This window comes from Camelina sativa, chromosome 11 (genome assembly GCF_000633955.1).
Source record: "Camelina sativa cultivar DH55 chromosome 11, Cs, whole genome shotgun sequence".
Classification (NCBI taxonomy): domain Eukaryota; kingdom Viridiplantae; phylum Streptophyta; class Magnoliopsida; order Brassicales; family Brassicaceae; genus Camelina; species Camelina sativa.
This window is the reverse complement of record NC_025695.1, coordinates 21689350-21710053: the sequence shown is the minus strand read 5'-3', so window position 1 is coordinate 21710053 and position 20704 is coordinate 21689350. Positions and strand designations below refer to the sequence as shown.

The following is a 20704-nucleotide window of genomic DNA, read 5'->3' as shown; positions in this document are numbered from 1 at the left end:
AGGAACTAATGTTAACAAATGGATGACAATACTTGTAGACATCCACAGTAAGCTGACCAAAGATAAGGTTTATCTCAGATGTCACCCTCACCTTGCGATTATTATTGTTGTTGGAGTTCCCTTTCAACCTTGCAGGACCTTTTTTTTAACAACGAATCGGACGTAACTTACGGTGCTATCATATTCAAATATTAAGAGGTGCTGCAATTTGTGCTAGTTTGCTAGAGAAAAATAATTCAAAAAGGCCAAACGCGTCAGAAGCATCAGCAGACAGTGACAGTGGCAATAGAGTCCGGAGATTATGAGAAGTTTCTCTCATATTGCTATAAGTGAAGCCAAAACCTGTATCATATGGCATGCTTTCCATAGAATCCACAGACAAAGGGCGTACACCCACTGGGACTGGGGTAATAAATGTCTTAATAGCAAAGATAGGGATGAAGGGACACCAGGCATATGTACTCTTTCCAATAAAAGGCATAGGCGATCGGATCAGACAATGACAATAAGATTTTGTTAACATTAGTTCATATTATTATATATTCATCACAATCAGACACTGACAGTATCTCTACTCGCCAAATCAATGTGGATATCCTTACAATAACTCGAAACATCCAAATCTGAAAAAGATTTACTCTCTAGGCTCGGCTCATCCAAATGCGTCTTTGTGTCTCTATTACGGATAGAAAGTGGAGCTAGCTGCAAAACATGATCTATCTTTTTCTCAATCCAAGCCAATCTTCTCTCGAAGCTCAGCACAGCTCTATGCATATTCCTCGCATCAATCTCAGCGACCTTAGCGCAAACCCGTAAAAGAATATAGTAATCTGCATGAGCCGCGTATATCAATCCTCCACCATCTTTTTTCCTCCCATATTGAAGATAGTCTCCTCTCTTTACTTTCTCGCGAGGCGGTATGTAACAGAACCAATTCTCCCCCATGTCTGTTATTAGTCTTCGTATCACTCTCTCCTTTGATTTCTCTTTGTGATTATGATTATGTGGTGATGATGAAACACATTCCAAAGATGGCTCATCACAATCCATTGACTCGGTTTCCCTTTCTCTTGAATAACTACTACAAGGATTGTTTCCATCCCTCAACTTATCATCGTTCAAGGACAGTTGGTTAAGTGATAAATCATCTTCCCAATCTCTTCCCCTCTTGGATGGAGTCTGAAACCGTTCAAAATCCTACAAAATGAGCGTAAAAAGAGAGATAGTTTATAAGATCTAATTTTTAACATATCCGACAGTAGAGTTTAGAACATAGATGAATAAGCTCGTACGTTATATATACCTCGTCTTTCGGGTAACTATTCCACAAGTTATAAACAGTTCTGTATCTGTCATCAGCTGATGCTTCTTCTAAACCAGCAAAGAACTCGTCTTTGCCGTGTAATAAATATGACAAGAGACCCTTTTCATACTCAAATGTTTCAGCTGCAACCTCGTAATATTTCATTTCAAGATTCTTCAAAAGCTCCTCACTGTCAAATTCAGTTTCTTTCGTGACATCTGAAAACTCTGTATCTACTTCACTAGCTTCAACAAAACCCAAACTCCGTTCCCAAACACCAAAACCATTGATATTATAAAGCATCCTTATAGCTACAAGAATTATAGACATGACATAGACACGAGTGGGAAGCCTAAGCTTGTTCGTCGACAAATATAAACCCGAAGGCATCGACCAGTTCTTAATGAGACACACCAGTTCAAGAACGTTATCCTCTGGGATAGATAACCGCTTAAGATAGTTTGAAGCTATACCATAGAAATTCACAGGAGGTAAAGGCAAACCAATAATGTCAGCAATCGAAGCGGCTCGAGCTTCTAATCCCTGAGCAGAAAGAATCTGAATAGGTCTAAACATGGCACTTGCTGATACAGGACACGCAGCTGATCGCTCTCCCATATGCTTACGAATCTTGAGAAAACAAGAAAGGTACGGAATCTTTCCTTCTCGCGCCCATCTCACTATATCCGTGGGTAGAACCGGTGATCCAGCTTTGTGACAAGCAAGGAAAGATATCGCTAGAGAAGTCGATACAGGCAGAACCCTTTTAAGCTGACTTAACCATATCGTTACTGCTCTTTTACCGTATAAGTTGCGAGGTTCTTCTGCTTTATACCTCTTTACCTCTCGATTCCTTACTTCTCCTGAACACCAAAAAGAGTGAAGAGTTAGGAACAAACCAAATTTACAAACAGTACTGTAGAAACTTTAAAGATCAATAGAGACGAAGCAAAAAGCAATTACCATTTGATTGAAGCTCGGAGTCTTCAATGGCCTTATCAGCCCAACCATCATCGAAGACGCCAGAGAGTGACACGAACCGTAAGAAGATAGGTCCGAGCAAACCGATAATAAACGGCGTCACATTAAATTTCTCAACCAATGCATCGCACTGATAAGTTATCATCATCAGTAAACCTTTGACGTATCTCTCTCTTGTCTCCTTGTAATAATCCTCGTAACTGATTATCTCATCTACGTTTGGTAATGGTAAGTCAGGACGAGTGTGTAGATAATCATCGCGGTCGTCGCCGGTTTGGAGAAACCCCTTCGCCTGAGTAGAGCATTTTTTGCAGTACAAAAACCCATCTCCTCCATCGTCAAAGGCATCGTTATCGCACTCATTGCNAAAAAAAAAAAAAAAAAAAAAAAAAAAAAAAAAAAAAAAAAAAAAAAAAAAAAAGGAAGAGACTTGTGACTGAAGAAAGGAAAAAGCCCTAGGTTCAGATCAATAAAATTGTAGAGAAAGGGGGATTTTTGACAGCTTCAGAAATCAGCTAGCTTTGGTTACAAGAATCTTGTATTTGGTTTCTCGTGGCTAGGGTTCTATCATCTTCGATGATTAATCCAACTTCTCAATTCAATTGGTGGGTTAGTTTCCAAACCGGTCCAATTACTCGGTTCTACTTCAGGTTATATTTAATGGTTCAATTGGTTCCTTAATTAACCACTAATGGTTGCTTGCTTGGGCCCTTTAATTAGGTGGAAAAAAACGAAAAAGAGTTAATGAAGCTTATTTGATTACGTATTCAATGAGAGGAGGTTGGATCGGAATCAGACACTGACGTGGATGTGTTGATGGGTATTATGTTATCAAAATCTAATCTCTCATAGGATTAGTGTGGTCATCGATGACATACACAATGAGAATTGATTATTACTTTGAAATTCTTGGGAAAATTTAAAATTGTTGTTTCTAATTAGGCATTTGGTTAGATGCAAGTAGAGAAAAAAAAACATCTTATGTATCTAACACCGAATTCCAAAGATTAAAAACGCAAGTTATAGTTTAAAGAGGTTAAGAAAAACTAAGAAATTGAAGGTTTTTAAAAGTTATAATTAATCTATATACAATCTCACTATCATATGTTTAGTTTCAAATTTTATCATGAAAGGGTTCAAACAGAGCCGGTGTAAAAATCACAAAAATTGTTGTAGTCCTGTTCAATTTTCAGAAAATAGGACTCAATTACATAGAAAAAATTTTGCAAATTTTTTTGGTCTTAAAATACAATACTTTTTATACTAATTAAATATGGTCCTATTGAAAAAAAAAATATATTAAAAAAAATATTTTTCTCTTTAGGAGATTCTTTTGGCGATCGTCTTCATGCTTCTTTCGATTTCTTCTCTCCGATCTGTTTTCTGATCAGGAGTTTGTTTCCGACCGAACAATCCTTCCATAATGTCTTGGGGATCAATGTCGGCGGTTTATTTTTGTCGGTTAAAGAAGACAATTATTTTTCTCCCTCTTTCCCGGGAGACAACCGCCAACGTAAACCACCTTGGCTTCCCTATAAATTCTCAATTTTCCCACGCTTTCTCTCAATCATCTTCACAATCCACACTAATCTTTCTAATCCACTGAAAATCATGAGTGATAATATCTGCAAATCTGTCCAAGATCTCGATTTGGGTATCGATGATGCCCCAATCTCTACCACCAGAGTTCCTCTCTCGTGCATATCTCGGTCAATCGACACACTTTGGTAGTTACCCCTGTCAATCCTCGTAAGCAGAATTTTCAAGCCCTTATCCGGCAGATGCCACGAGTCTGGGGATTCGCTGATGAATGTTTAGGACGCATCTTCGATGGAGGAAGAGCACAATTCTGATTTGAGTCTGAAGATTAGCTGAATTTAGTGTTGTGGAGGGGTCCTTGATCTTTTAACGATTGGATGTTCACCACACACCGTTGATACCCAAACATAAGTGAGACCAACATGAAGATCATACCCTTTTGGGTACAAATTCAAGGTATCCCAACTCTTTGCTTAACGAATGATATGGCTAGGTGGGTAGGGAACAAGATAGGATATGTTTTGGAAGTAGACTATAATGAGAATGTAACCCAAATGGGGGCTGTTCGTGCTAGGATTGACTGGAATATAGATGATCCTCTGTGTTTCCAAAAAAACATCCAATTTATTGCTGATGAAAATACAATTGTCAAGTTTCGCTATGAGCGTTTAAGAAACTTTTGCACAAAATGTGGTTCACTCAAACATGATGCAAAGGAGTGTTCTCTCGCATTTGCTGATCCTGAACCAGAGGATTCGGACAATGATAGTGATGGCGAGAACTACAATGATGGTGACAAATACATGTCTGATGCAAACACCCTACCGTCAATGGATCCTGCGAGCCTTATACCAGGTACAAATGCCACCACCCCCAACTGTTCTTGTGCAAGGTTATGCTCCACACACGGTGGTAAATAGGTCTCTTCCTAGTGTCTTTATAGACAAGGACTTAACGGCTCAGCGCATCCGCTACTTGAATGCTAAGTACGCATGACAGTTTGCAGATCATCAAGAACCAAGGAACTTTCTCGATGAAAATTCTGACAATACACGACCAGAGTTTGTTTTCATGAAGCGCAAGCGAGTGCAGTTTGAGACATCCTTCAATAAAGCAGAACCAGCGGAGGAGTTGGTGGTCCTGAACCAACTTCGTAAGAAGAGTTCGCGTACTATTTCAGTAGGTTCGTGTTCTGTCAACAAAGGATTCGACGGAGGCGCGGGGGGCCCAATACCCCCAGACATTCCAATATGAAAATCCTCTCCTGGAATTGCCAGGGCGTAGGTCCTTCTCTAAAATCTTCTCGTTAAAAAAAACTATGTTTTACTACTAAGCGTAACATTCTCTTTCTCTCTGAAACTCTAAACCAAAATGATGTAATAGCTAAACTTAAGTGTGATCTAGGATTTTCAAATGCTTTTATTCAACCCCCTCAAGGTCGGAGTGGTGGTTTATGTTTGTTTTAGAAGGACAATGTGATCTTATCCTTACTTTCTCAGGATGAGAGACTCATTGATGTAATCGTACACCATAATAATATTATGTTCTACTTGTCTTGTGTGTATGGTCATCCTATTCCCAGTGAAAGACATGAGCTTTGGGAACGGTTTGATAGCACTCTTGCGAGATGCTCCATGGTTACTGATTGGAGATTTTAATGAGATAACTTCTAACCAGGAAAAGATTGGTGGACCAATACGTGAAGAATGTACATTTTGAGACTTTAGACATATGATAGCTATGTGTGATCTTCAAGATGTCCGCTCAAGAGGAAATTCCTACTCATGGGTTGGAGAACGTCATTCTCATACGATCCAGTGTTGCCTCGATAGAGCAATGTTTAACTCTCAAGGAGCTGCAACTTTCCCAAATGCAGAGGCTCAGTTTTTAGAATTTGCAGGCTCGGACCACAGGCCTATCTTACTTGATTTAAATGACACTACCAGGCACAATAGACGTATTTTCCAGTTCGATAAACGATTATTGGATGTGCAAATTTTTCATGATGCGGTTAGAGATGGATGGTTAGCTAACAATGATAGCCTTGACATACCAATCAATGAGAGAATAAAGAATTGCAGACGAAGTATGGCAAATTTAAAGAGAGAACACCATTTAAACTCTGAAGAACGCATTGTCACAATTCAAACTCGTTTAAACTACGCAATGGAGAGTTTAAATCCAAATTTTTGGAGAAATATACCGAACCTACAAGATGAATTGACAAAATCTTACAGTGACGAAGAAAAACACTGGCAACAAAAGAGTCGAAATCAGTGGATGACTGCTGGAGATCAAAACACAAGTTTCTTTCATGCTTGTGCTAAATCTCGGTTTGCCAAAAATTGGATTACTTCCATATCAGATGATCAAGGTAATGTTTATCAGGGTGATAAGGAGGTTGGTGACCATGCTCAAAGTTTCTTCACAAACATTTTTTCAACCATAAATCATTATGTCTCCCCCTCGGTTTTTGCTGATTTTAACCCTAAGGTCTCGGAGGAAGCAAATGAGCATTTAACAAGAGATTTTACTAGTGAGAAAATTTATAATGCAGGGTGTTTGATAGGTGATGATCGTGCTCCGGGTCCATACGGTTTAACAGCCAGGTTCTATAAAACTTGTTGGGACACAATTGGTCCACAAGTTATACAAGAAGTACATCACTTCTTTGAGATAGCAGTAATGAAACAAAGCATTAACCACACAAACATTTGCATGATACCAAAGATTGATAACCCTCAAACTCTCTCAGATCACCGACCTATAGCGTTATGTAACATCCTATATAAGATTGTATCCAAATGTTTGGTTCAACGACTAAAATCTCATCTGAACGACATAGTCTCAGACTCGCAAGCAAATTTTATTCCAGAACGAATAATTCAAGACAATGTGATGATAGCACATGAAGTTATGCACAAAAGTCAGGAAACGAGTGTCACACAACTATATGGCCGTAAAGACGGATGTCAGTAAAGCTTATGACCGAGTCGAGTGGAACTTCCTTAAAATAACCTTGAAACTATTTGGTTTTTGTGACAAATGGATTAACTGGATCATGGCGGTTGTGACTTCTGTCAACTATTCTGTTTTAATAAATGGAGCTCCTTATGGCCACATTAAACCAACAAGAGGTATTAGACAGGGTGATCCCCTATCACCATATCTTTTCATTCTCTGCTCTGATATTCTCAGTCATTTAATTTCCTCAAGTGAACGAGAAGGTGATCTATGTGGAATCCGGATTGGCAATGGTGCTCCAAGCATTACACATCTGCAGTTTGTCGATGACTGTTTATTCTTTTGTAAAGCAAATAGGAAGAACTGCCAAGCTCTGAAAGATATCTTCGACATCTATGAATACTATTTAGGGAAAAAAATAAATACCTCCAAATCTATGATTACATTTGGGAGCAGAGTTCATGGGAATACTCAATTACGACTGAAAGCAATCCTAGATATACCTAACCATGGAGGAGGAGGGAAGTACCCTGGCCTTCCTGAACAGTTTGGTCGAAAAAAAGGAAATGTTTGAATACATTGTTGATAGAGTAAAACAACGCACAAACGGATGGACTGCAAAAAGATTATCTCCTGAGGGTAAAGCAATAATGCTTAATTCAATGGCTCTATCAATGCCGGTTTATGCTATATCCTGTTTCAAACTACATTTGTGAATCACATCCGAAATAGAATCACTCTTAATGCAATATTGGTGGGAAAAGGGTTCAAATCACCACAATATACCGTGGATTGCTTGGAAAAAATAATAGAGTCCAAAAAAGGAAGGGGGATTGGGATTCAGGGACCTAGCAAAGTTAATGATGTACTCTTGGCAAAGCAGGCATGGCGACTTATCCAATATCCAAACTCACTATTTGCCCGGCTTATGAAAAACAGATACTATAGAGATGATCTTATCCTAGACGCTAAACAAAGGAAAAATCAATTCAATGGATGGTCTTCTATCTTAATAGGGTTAGATCTCATCAAGAAAGGAAGTCGATATATTGTGGGGGATGGTAAAACAATACGCATGGGAATGGATAACTTTATTGAAGAGCATCCACTTAGATTAGTACAAACTTTACCCCTGCAATCTCCTACACCACTAGAACATATAATCTCCAAAGTTGGTGGTACTCGAATTTGGGACAGCCAAAAACTTTCTTCATTGGTCCTACAACATGAGAAGGCGATCATACAAAAAATTCACCTTTCACAAGAGGAACAACCGGATAAACTTATATGGAACTACACCCGATTAGAAAATTACTCTGTCAAATCAGGGTACTGGTTCATTACTCACTATCCTTTTGAACCGAGGGAAGTTTTGAATATACCTCATGGATCAGTTGAACTCAAGAACAAGATATGGAAGTTGCGTCTACTACCAAAGATCAAACATTTTTTCTGGCGTATAATATCACAAGTTATACCAACCACAACAAGACTACGAACATGTGGCATGAATATTGATCCTTTATGTTCGAGATGTTGTCAAATAGAGGAAAAAATCCACCATGCTCTATTTACATGTCCCGTTGCGCTAATGGCTTGGACATTTTCCAGTACTTCTTCATTAAATATCAATCAACTACCATCAAATGCAGAGGAGACCATTGCTGAATTAATATCTTATCAATCACAAACAACCAACACCTTTGATTCTCTTCTACCATTTGTCCTTCTATGGCGTATTTGGAAAACACGAAACAGTCAAGTCTTTAATAATTATCGTGAGAGTGCATCTAAGGCAGTTCTTCAGGCGAGGTCAGACACAAAAGAATGGATCAACAATTTACAACAGACATCATCACCATTGTCTGTTCCAAGAACAACCACAACCACGTGGATACCTCCAACACATCCGATTCTCAAATGCAATTTTGATGCGAGCTATGATTATCACACACAACAAGCAACAGGAGGATGGATATTCAGGAACCATCAAGGAGAAGCTATTGTTTGGGGTGCAACTAGACTAACTAATACACGATCTCCCTTAGAGGCTGAAACAAAGGACTACTAGCTGCAATACAACAAGCCTGGATCAGAGGATATCATTCAATTGTATCTGAAGGATATTGCGACATTTTAATTAAATTAGTTAATGGTCAACTCTTAGATGTCTCTTTAGCAAAACTTCTCCATGACATAAGAACTTGGGCTTCCAAATTAAGACAATCTTCCTTTACCTTTACAAAGAGGGAATGTAATAGTGTGGCACATGCTCTAGCAAAATTTGGTTGTGTTGATACCCCATATTACACTGATTATCTATTAAAGCATCTTTGGCTAATCAACTCTCTCTGTAGTGACCAGTTTTAATCAATATATTTCATTTGTGGAAAAAAAGAAATGGTCCCAGTGCAAATACACACCTTACACCACCCTATCACCGGCCCCCCTGGGTTCAAAAGGTACTATTTTATCATGCAAATAGTACTAAGTTAAACTAGATGCTCTTCAATACAAGACAAATCTAGATATACACCTAACCCTAGCTAAACATTATAGGAGAAGGATGGGAAAGTCAGATTACTCAAAACAGGAGATAACAAGAACCCATGGCCACAGAAACGAGAAACATCACCTAAGAGATCAGTTGAACGTCGGATCTGACAAAGGCAAACAGAGGCTTCTCCTGAAACCGCTGGGGGAGGACGAACAGATGCTCAAAGACCATCGAGCAAACCTCATTGTGAAGACTATCTCAGTTGCTGAGCACACTAACCACACCATTGAACTACCAGATCTAGCTAAGGCGACACAAAAAAAAGCAAAACAAATGAACTACAGAGCAACAGGGGCCCTCTCACAGCTACGGCGAGGAGCACCGGTCACCGGAGAGGGCAAACGGAAAATTGATCTTCTGGGTGACGGCTAGCGAACAGGGGGAGAGAAAAAAAACCACAAAATTTGTTTTCTTTCTCCTCCCGATTCATCTCCTTTCAGACCAGTAATTGTAATGCATAATCAAACTTCTAGAATCCATAATTGTTGATCCAGGCAAAAATAAGATTATGAAACGGAAGACAACTAACTCTGTCAAGCTGAATTGCCGAGTTCATAAAATCCAGGTATGTTCGTTTTCCTCAATTGACTACTTTCCCAAAAAAATAAATCTCGTTTTCTTCTACATATCTACATTTTCGACTTGCTTTCAATCATTAGGATCTAATACAATGGGCATATTTTATTCATTTGTTTGGACTTGAAGTCAATATGCTAGCTGTTGCAACAATCGACTTGGAAACTGTCATAGATTTTAATATTGGAGAAACAAAAGCGATATAAGTTTAAAACTGTATATCCTATTGTAATTAGCACCCAGTGGTTATCAATTAACAATTCTCGGATTACGGCAGGATAATTCCAAATTGAATTCCAAAAACTAAAACTTAACCTCGCCAATCTAAATTGAAATACTCATGTAGCCTTTATTCATGAACATCATACTATTTGTTTATATTCAACTTCGAAAAGCAAATCCTTCTCTTCTCGGTTGCTAATCAATAACACTATGTTTTTCATGGATCGATTATGTAATTATAAAACTGGTTCTCATTTCTATTCGAAATAATCTATTTCCCCATTTAGATTAAAAGTGTTAACTGTTTGAATATACATTTTGTTTAAATTTTGCAGATGAAACTAAATCAATCTATACTTCAGGGGAATATAGACACTGAATTGGTAAACATATCCATACAAAGGTTAGAAAAAAACATTCACTCGTTTGGATATTGCATATAGTTCACACATGATAGTTATAAATTTTCCTGTTATGTAGGTTGACGATTGCTTATCAACAACATAAGGGGCAGCAAATTAAAGATCTGGGAGAGCTAAAAAAAATGGTTAGTAGCTCATGACTCTTGTCCTTTGTTTTCGACTTCGTAGATAATTTTTAAGTTGAATTGACTGGTAATTGAAAATAACCATTGCATTAGAGCATTTAACGTTTGATAAAGGGAAGAGACCATATACAATGCATCACATAACCTAACAAAAAATACATAGAAGATAAAGCATAATATGTTATGAAAATTCAACGCCTCTTTCTTCTGAAACATTCTCTGTTGACTGCCATGTACCATTAAGAGCAGAAGTTCTATAAATTCTGAAACACTTCTTTGAAAACAACATTACTTGTTTGTCTCTCAATCTTCCCTTCTTTGTTGACAATCAAGATTTTCAATCCTTTCCTTGAAGTGACTCTAGATAAGGCAACATATAATTGACCATGTGAAAACACTGGTTTTGGTAAATATAAACCTACATGCTCTAGAGATTGTCCCTGGATTTTGTTGATAGTCATAGCAAATGCAACTGAGAGTGGAAATTATCTTCGACGCATTTTGAATGGGAGTTTCGTATCTGATGGTGTGAGAACTATCTGTGGAATCAACACTATATCACCAATCCTATCTCCTGTTATTACTTTTGCTTCTACAACATGATTAGTCATTTGTGTAATCTGAAGTCTAGTACCATTACATAGACCACCCTTAGGATCAATATTTCTAAGCAACATAACAGGAGCTCCAACTTTCAAACGTAGGGTGTGATGTGGCAAACCTGATAGCTTTATACTATTTAAAAAGTCAGGTGTAATCGCTGGATTCTTCAGGGAATCTACATATGTAGGATCAATGCTATCAACACTTAGGTAGGTCATCTCTTCACCTACAGACAATAACATAAAACGTTATTATTTAAGATAGATTTACGTAAATATTATAACCATAAATAGGCAAATTATTAAAAATACTTACTTTCTAATTTCTCTAACATATACTGGTTTATTATGTTGACGTCATCATTGGTTGGTGCTAAAATGACCCTCTTCTGAAAGAATTCAACATTACTGTTATCACACAACAATTCAGGATTGCCATATATTTCCCTACATATAGCTTCGATTGGATTATCTGCTTCTGTGATCAAAAATTCTTCTGGAATATCAATGACTGCTTCACCATTAGGTTCAGAAATCCTTCCATCACCAACAGCTAATAGCCAATCTGAAAACTCTTGAATCTCCCTAGTTTCTTCCACGCTTAAGTTTTTTTTGAGTAAGCGCATATTCTTAGTCAGCTTGAGCACCTCACAATGATCCCACAAATAAGAAGAATTTAGAGATAATAACACTATTTCAGCCCTTCCAGCACCATTTATGACATGAAGGATCTGCCTAAAGTCACCTCCAAAAACCACAACCTTACCTGCGAAAACCTTGTTCTCGACGTTACCAAGAATGTCAGAGAAGCTTTGGTCTAAACACTCAAAACAGTACTTGCTCATCATTAGTGTTTCGTCCCAGATAATTAGAGATGCTTCTTTTATGAGATTTGCAAGATCCGAATTAGGCTTTATCTTACATAACGAATAATCATCCACTACCCAAGGTATAACAAATCTTGAATGGGCTGTCCTACCACCTTCTAACAACAAAGAAACAATTCCACTGGATGCAACATTAAGTACTATCAATCCTCTACATCTAATAGCAGCTGATAAGGTCTTCCACATAAAAGTTTTCCCTGTTCCGCCGAAACCATAAAGAAAGAAAACTCCACCAAGATCTTTAAAAACAGCGCCAGTTATCTTATCATAAACATCTTTCTGCTCAGATGTTAGCATTTGAACCCATTCACTATGTTTTTCTTTTAAATCGTCACGATCATACCTCATTTCTTCCGCAATTAACCGATTAGAATTATCAAGACCTTCAGTAGATGGTTGGGGGAAGTTTCCAATATTTTTAAGAGACTCTCCATTAGACAGCATAATCTTTTCTATCTCTTGCAGAGCATAGTTCTTTATTTGTGCTTCAGTTAAGTTGAGATCTATAAAAAAATAATGTCAAAATATAAATCAAACAAATAGCTGATTCATATGGACATTAAAAAAAAAACAACTGTCTACAAACCTGGATTGTTATATTCTTCTCTCTTCTTGTCTTCAATATCTTCAGATAAAATATTCCACGTTTCTTCCCAAACATGTTCTGGTCTTGATAATGAATGAGAAAGAATCATCATTGCAAAAAAATTCCTTAGATAGTCAGAAAAGCACCAATAACTTGCGTCTATCAGACTATCGATCCAAAACTTATCATCAGCTAGTATTCCACGCGCAAAACATGTTTCTTTGTAAGTTTTATAGACAACTCCCTGGTAGGTTTTGATGTCATCGAAACATGTTGGACCCTTGACAATGTTAAGTAACACTCTTGACATACACCACCAAACATGATGATCACCGAGAACAAGTTTAAAAACCCAAATCAGTCACTATAATCTTTTGTTTAACAACCCAAATCAAGAGAACGAGCCACATAGATACACAAACACCAAGAGTAGCGATTCTAAGATATGAAAACCCAGAAAAAAAAACAAAACCCAAAAATCAAAATCCATAAAAAAATCAAAACCCAAAAAAAATCAAAACCCACTTCGAGATTTCAATGACTAAAGGAGAAATCAAATCAATAATCAAACCCATGAGACAAAGAGACAAAGAGACCAAGAGATAGACAAAGACACCAAGACAGACAGAGAGAAGGAGAGAGAGAGAGAGAGAGAGAGAGAGAGAGAGAGAGAGAGAGAGAGATAGAGAGAGTATGAGAGAAGAAACAAACCTGAACTCAGGCGAAGATCCGGCGAAGATGAGAGGAGCGAACGAGCTGCCTGGTTCACGCCGGAAAAGATCCAATCCAAATTTTATTTTTTCTCCTCACCCTCAAATCACGATGAGGAGAATACACGAATTGAGATTATTTTGGTTTTCTCTGATTTTGGGAAAAATCAAAGCATTAATCGGTTTATACATTTTGATTGGTTTACAGATTTTTTGTTATATTTAACTGGTTTAACCATTTGACTCAATAAAAATAGAATTGATGGATTAAATGGTTAACTATTACCCATTACAACTCAATTCATTTGATTCACTTAACCAATTAACTCATTAACCCATTTTATTCATGAACTCATTAGGATAAATTTTGTTAACTCATTAGGGTTTATGGGTTGGATTGAATTGAGTTGATCCATAAAACTTGACCCATTTTGACAACCATACATCTATGACACAAAATTAAAAATGGTAGTTTTGAAATTTAAAGTTAGAAAATGGCATTTTCCAAAACTTTTGTTTGGAAAGTGGTACTTCTAAGAGCATCTCCAATGATTCTCTATTTTTGTCTTTAAAGCAGCGACTGCTTCCCGGACATTGTCTTTATAAAAGTCATCCAATAACCCAAATTTTTTAAGATTTTAAATAACTTTTTACAAATCACAAACTAATAACACAAAACTGTAACAAAGTTTAACAAAATCTTGATATAATAACAACAGAATCTACATAACATTTAAAATCTTTTCAAATCTCAAACCAATAACCTGCAGTGGTACAGTTCAAAAAAACAGAGATCAAACCGTAGTAGATCAACTGCGGACTGCTTTTGTTTACAAATAAAGTTAGACCGTAGCAGTTTATTGTCCATACTTAAAACAGAACGGTCTGATCCATAGATAAATTTGTCCACTCCGATTGCGGTTACCATTCAGACTCTAAAATTTTTTAACCTAGTGATTTTTAACTAATTAAAAATATTCTAAAAGATCTACAAAGTTTTCATATTTCGATATCAGCCCTAAGTCACATACCAAATTATTGTAAAATCTTGATCAAAGACCAGATTATTACGTTATTGCCCTAAGTGTATATTCTAATTAAAATAGCTCCACAGTACATTTTTTCAATCAATGGTGTTCCTAAAGCCCTAGCCAAGCCGAGATACCCTAAAATCACAATCTCTCTCTCACTCTCTCTCTCTCTCTCTCTCTCTCTCTTTCTCAAGCCGAGAATGAGCGACGGTAACATGGACGTCGACGATTCACCGCTTTCTTGGAAGGTAAAGTCCCTGGAAGCATTAGTCGATGGTTCTTTCTCGAAGTCTCTCTCGAAACTCTCATCGTCTTCCCGTTTGATTCCGGCGAGTAGAGATTTCCATTTTTACTACAATTTCGATGAGTTCAAACGCCCAATCGACGAGATAGCTGCAACCTCGCAGTCGGTTCTCGAGACGATCGGTGAATCCGAGCAGGTTTGGGAGAAATCGATGAAGTTCCCTGGCGATGTTGATGAAGTTGACGCCGAGGATTGGCTTTGTAACGTGAATGATGAATTTATCGAGAGATTTGATGTTTCGGTTGATGAGTTTAAGAGGATTAGGAAGAAAGAAGAGGAAATTGGTCGGCCTGTGGCTTACGATGGGGATGATGGGTTTCAGATGGTTTATGGGAAGAAGAAGAAGCCGGTTGGTAATGTGATTACTGGCTCGGCGGCTAAGAATACTAACGGTGGTGGTTCAATGATTGATGTTAAGTTGGCTGAGAGGGAGAGGAATTCATCTGGCAAAGCTAAAGTTCCTTTCCATGTACCAACCATAAAGAAGCCTCAAGAGGAGTATAATATCTTGGTGAACAACGCTAATCAACCGTTTGAGCATGTTTGGTTGGAGCGGAGCGAAGACGATCAGCGGGTTATGCATCCCCTGGTTAGTGTTTTGTGTTTTCTTCAGAATAATCTGTTTAGATTTACCTTTGGAAAAGTTAACTTTATATGAAAATTGACTCAACCAACACTGATTAGGGAGGATGCTGATGGTATAGTGTAGAATGAGAGAGTTTTTATTTGAGTGTAGTGAAGTTATTTGGAAAAAAAACCTGCCCTGTGATGCCAATAGTGTAGTATTCTGATTAGCATTATCTATGTTTGTAAGTGCTTCATTAAGACTCTGGACTCTGAAAGCTTACTGTATTGTATTGATGACATTGTGGCTTGGGAATAGATATGCTCATAACTCTCTTATGCTTAATTTTTGGCTGTCTGCATTTGGCCTTTTCTTGGCAGTTGTCTTCTCGTCTTATATTTTTATAATACTATGCAGGAGAAACTTTCAGTGATTGACTTCGTTGACAAAGATGTAAACGAGATGGAACCTGTTAAGCCCCTTTCATTGGAAGAGACTCCATTCAAGTTTGTTCAAGACGTGAAAGATCTGAAAGAATTAGTTGCTAAATTGCGTAGTGTTGAAGAGTTTGCGGTAAATTTCTTTTCTGATTTTCTTTAGTGTTGAATAGTTTGCGTAGTGTTGAAGAGTGTATTTTTTTACCAGTCGTTTGGTAGAAGTAGTAAGAAATTTGAGAATTCTATCATTATTATGTGATGGCTTGTTACTTGATCATTCACTTAAACAGAGCCTCTTTAAAATAATACTAAACTACCATGGGTTTCAGAATTTTGGTTTGGAGAATATAAAGTTGCATTCTCTAAAAATTTTCCTTGATTAGATAAGCCAAAAAACAACTCAATTTGTGAGTTGCCAAGGCTGATGCCTCGCCCTTCTCTTATTATTATTATTTATCGTTTTTGGTTTTCTTTGTTTAGGTTGATCTGGAGCATAATCAGTATCGATCTTTTCAAGGATTGACATGCTTGATGCAAATTTCCACCAGAACAGAGGATTATATAGTTGATACATTTAAGCTTCGTATTCACATTGGTCCTTACCTAAGGGAGATATTCAAAGACCCTAAAAAGAAAAAGGTTTTTCCTTGATACATTAATCTTCTTTATATAAGACCTAAATATATGTTCTGTACTCTGAAATCTGTTTATGTAATTAGGTAATGCATGGAGCAGATCGAGATATTATCTGGCTTCAACGGGACTTCGGCATATATGTCTGCAATCTCTTTGACACAGGACAGGTTTGATGTTCTTTCAGCAATGGTTTCTTCTTTTTTGTTGTTTTTTTTGCGCGATATTTACTATAAAACATAGTATATTCATGTTCCGTAATATACACCTTTTGCTACATGGGAGAAGAATGATGGTAACTTATGGGCATTTGAACTGGGTATCAAGCTTTCTTCCTTTTTTTTCCTATATGGGTTGGTCATGGCAAACTAGAATTTTCCTCCCTTATAAAAGTACACTGAACTAAGAAACTCTTTTGAGAATGGTTTTAGTTAACTATACCATCAAAGGGAGCGCCATCGATGGTTTTAGTTGTCCTTTAACAGATGCTTTCAACACCCTTCTGACTTTTAGTAACTTCTGGTATGTGTTGACTGTAGTAAGAAACTAGTCAATAGGTCAAGCTTTGGATCTCATATTGTGGTGACAAAGAAGCACCTACTGGAAAGAAATTTTAGTTATTTAGCCCTTTTCCCCTAAGTAGAAACATTCTTATTCAGATTTAATTCTTTCAGGCCTCAAGGGTGCTAAATTTGGAGAGAAATAGCCTGGAGTTTCTTTTGCAGCATTTTTGTGGAGTTACTGCAAATAAAGAGTGAGTACTAGTATGGCCCTATCTGGATTTTTTTTCACTCTCGTCTCTCACTTTTCGTTCAACTTTTTATTTATTTATTGCTGTAGATACCAAAATGCAGACTGGAGAATACGACCCATTCCGGAGGAAATGATAAGGTCAATCTTCTCCGTCCTGTGTCTTACTGTTCTGGCATCAGTTGACTTGAGCTCACATTTTTTTATTTCACTGCAGATATGCAAGAGAAGATACCCACTACCTTTTGTACATATATGATGGAATGAGACTAGAACTGCAAAGAATGGCAAAGGATGACGCGCATACTGATTCTCCTCTGCTTGAGGTAGTCATCATCAAATTATGCTGACAAGTAGCTTTCTTCTTACTATCTTTCTGTTAGTTTCCCACACTGGCCAAGTAGGAATTTGTGTGACTCAAAAAACTTGATCGCATAGTATTATTTTTTGTGGAAAATGATGTGTGGTCAAGTTGTTGGGGGTATTTTGGTGAGTTAAGTCTTCTTGTAGGGTAATTAGATTTTCAATATTCGTATTATATTAGCTGCTAACCTAGGTGATTCTTCACATTTACAACATTCTTATGTTTTTTAGAGGGACTTTGGGAGGAACTGGTCAGTTCTAGATAATTGGTCATTTTTGTTACAGCATACAGTAATTGGAATTTCAGTGTTCTTATTGTATGCTACGTGCCTCATCTAGGTTGTTTTTGTTAGGCAACACTCTTATACTTTTAAGAGAACTTTCAATGTTATCTGTTATGCATAATATAGCTCTCTGGCTAAATTCTTTTTTTTGTAACCACAGTCAAAAATCTCCCGACCACATTTTGGGAACTCACTATGGTTATTGATATTCACATTTGTCTAATATTGGTGATAACTCCATTGACTCATTAACATCTTTGGTTGTCTAGATTTAGTTAAATCCAGTGGATGTATAGCCTAGGAAGAATATGCTCTTTCTTCTTCAATATTTTCACTATGTTGTCTTGCTGTTTCTTACAGGTCTACAAGCGGAGTTATGATGTGTGCACACAACTATATGAGAAAGAGCTATTGACCGAGAATTCATATCTTCATGTCTATGGGTTTGTTGTTTTTTCTTGAGAGAATCAACATACTTAAGTTTTCTTTTGTTTTAGCAGAAAAACTGTATGCGTTTGTTCTGTTGTTTCATAAGCTGGCTTCTCTTAAGCTAAGATATGTAAACCAGTATTATATTTACCATCCTGGCATTTTGGTAGGCTTCAAGCAGCGGGCTTCAAAGCAGCTCAACTTGCCATTGTTGCGGTACGATTTTCTCATGTGATGTAATGAATGATGCATACTTACTCTCTTTTTTCTTATACTATATAAAGCTAACTTAGAATTTTCTTTCTTTTAGGGGCTCTGTGAATGGAGGGATTTCATTGCACGTGCAGAGGACGAGAGCACTGGTTATGTGTTACCAAACAAAGTTCTCCTTGATATAGGTATGTAGCTGAGATTTCAAGTTTACTGTCTGCCAGAGAGTTGATTTATTTGGCAATGACTAACTTGGTCTAATGTTGTTATCCTAATAGCCAAGGAGATGCCTCTTAGTGTTGGCAAATTGCGTCGGATGTTGAAAACAAAGCATCCTTATATCGAGCGGAATGTTGATTCGGTGGTCAGTGTCATCAGGCAGTCAGTGCAAAATTATGCTGCATTTGAGTCTGCTGCTCTATCTTTAAAAGATGCGTCTCCTGGAACTGTAAGATATCACTATTGATTTGTTTTCTTGTCTCTTTCTGTTTATTTTTAGTTATAACTGTTAAACTTTCTGTTGAGGTGTATAAGCTAGTTGAAATCCGATTAGTGTATTGAAATCCTCTGCTACTCACCTGCAAAGAAAGCCATAGCCTAGAGTTGGAAAAATGTCAAGGGTTAAATGTGACTCCGATTTTTTAGTTCTGAAACCTCACCAAATAGCTCAAACTGAAAGTGCACGTGCTGCTTTTTGGTTTCTACTGTTTTCCTGTATTCTTCATGTCTGTTTTAACTATGGCCTTCTTTGATTGTAGGTAATGGATAAGAATATTGAACCTATTATTGAGAAGAAAGACGTTTACACAGGAGATGTAGCTTCTCCAAGTTTGAAGGATAATTCTTTGCAAGTTGAAAGTACCAGAGGCCTAAATACGGTTGCAGCAAGTACTAGTGAAGGGAGAGGTTTAGGCACCGGCTTGTTTGGTTCTGCTAAGGTGACAACTAGTTATTTCTTTTTGTTGGTGCTAAATCCATGCCAGTCTTTCAAAGACATGTCTGTCATTTATCAGGTTTCTGCGGCTGTTCGGATCTCTAAGAAACCAAGCAGTGGTTTAGGAGCATTGCTGGGAAGTGCAGCATCGAAGAAGAAATTTCGAACTGATGAGAAGGTGAGTTTATTTATTTGAAAACTCTAAAGCTGCTTTTGGTTGCAGAATGATTGATAAAAATGTATACAGGTGAAGGAAGATGTGAAGCTTGAACAGATAAGATCATCTGTAAACCTGTCATTCCCGTCGTTTACAGAAAAACTTCCCGAGTCAAGGTCAGCTACTGGAACATCGAAGGTTCATGGGAAGCCTGAAGAGGTGTCCACTACTATGCCAGCCTCTGTTTCCAAGGAGGATGGTGTGACAGAGTTGAAAGATGATTCAGAAGAAGCCTCAGAAATTGCTGGTACTTCGGGTAGAGTTTCAGTGTGTGAAGTATCTAGTTCCGAGACTGGTGATATTATACTATTAGAAAATGATGATGGTGATGCGAAAAAAGTTGAGACTGAAGATGAACCAATGTCTCTCTCGGAGTTGTCCACAAACTTTCAGAAGTGCTTTAACTCCATGAAAAAGAGCAACAAGGCCCAAAAGCAGACCGAGTTTATAAACATAGAGCCGTTTGATTATGAAGCAGCAAGGAAAGAGTTGAAATTTGGGGAAGGGCAAAAGGGCAGACAAGGAAAGAAAGAAGCTGGAGCAGGTCAGAAAAAGAAGGGGTCTGGTCCGGAGCAGTCAGAGTTTGGTCAAGGAAAACGTCGTCAAGCCTTTCCGGCATCCGGGAACCGAAGTGCGACCTTTAAAAGTTAGGTTGACAAATTCTTAACCGCTCTCCAACTGAATCCAAAAGGACAAACTGATCTTCTGGCAATCAGTATGGTTAAGTTTTTAATCATTATTCATTTCGGAGTTGGCCAATGGTGATTTTGTTTGACCGTTTTCATTTATCTACTACATAACTCCCGCTTTCATGGGACTTAGGATACACAAACTCGTTTGTTCGAAACTTCAAATCTGATTCATAGTTCAAATTATGAACCTGTGTCACTTTTCTATATCTGATTTGTTTTGTAAGTCTTATCGTTCCAAATAAACGGGGCCGATTTCAGCATTCTAAACACCAACATGACAAAACGGCACGCAGTTAGACTCTTAATACATGAGACAACAGTTATTGTGCTCCGTGCTTCAACCCGCCACGCAGTTCCCTTTATTCAATTAAATAAAAAAGC

General features: G+C 37.6%; 3 protein-coding genes across 3 annotated transcripts; 1 reads left to right on the top strand and 2 right to left on the bottom strand.

Annotated features, from left to right (window-relative positions):
• LOC104728201 (TATA box-binding protein-associated factor RNA polymerase I subunit B-like) lies at window positions 544-2447 on the bottom strand. Its single transcript, XM_010447222.2, has 3 exons — window positions 2267-2447; window positions 1304-2166; window positions 544-1197 (listed from the first exon to the last, which is right to left on the bottom strand). The coding sequence occupies exons 1-3, from the start codon at window positions 2430-2432 to the stop codon at window positions 553-555; spliced, it is 1674 nt and encodes a 557-aa protein (XP_010445524.1). The 5' UTR covers window positions 2433-2447; the 3' UTR covers window positions 544-552.
• On the bottom strand, window positions 11175-12873 carry LOC104728200. The gene is made up of 3 exons (XM_010447221.1): window positions 12765-12873; window positions 11608-12681; window positions 11175-11518 (listed from the first exon to the last, which is right to left on the bottom strand). Exons 1-3 carry the CDS (start codon window positions 12871-12873, stop codon window positions 11175-11177), a joined length of 1527 nt encoding a protein of 508 aa, XP_010445523.1.
• Window positions 14706-20531, top strand: LOC104724020 (protein RRP6-like 2). The gene is made up of 14 exons (XM_010442473.2): window positions 14706-15398; window positions 15792-15947; window positions 16292-16450; window positions 16531-16614; window positions 17119-17198; window positions 17285-17335; window positions 17412-17520; window positions 18202-18284; window positions 18441-18486; window positions 18581-18668; window positions 18759-18928; window positions 19239-19418; window positions 19494-19592; window positions 19662-20531. Exons 1-14 carry the CDS (start codon window positions 14706-14708, stop codon window positions 20280-20282), a joined length of 2619 nt encoding a protein of 872 aa, XP_010440775.1. The 3' UTR covers window positions 20283-20531.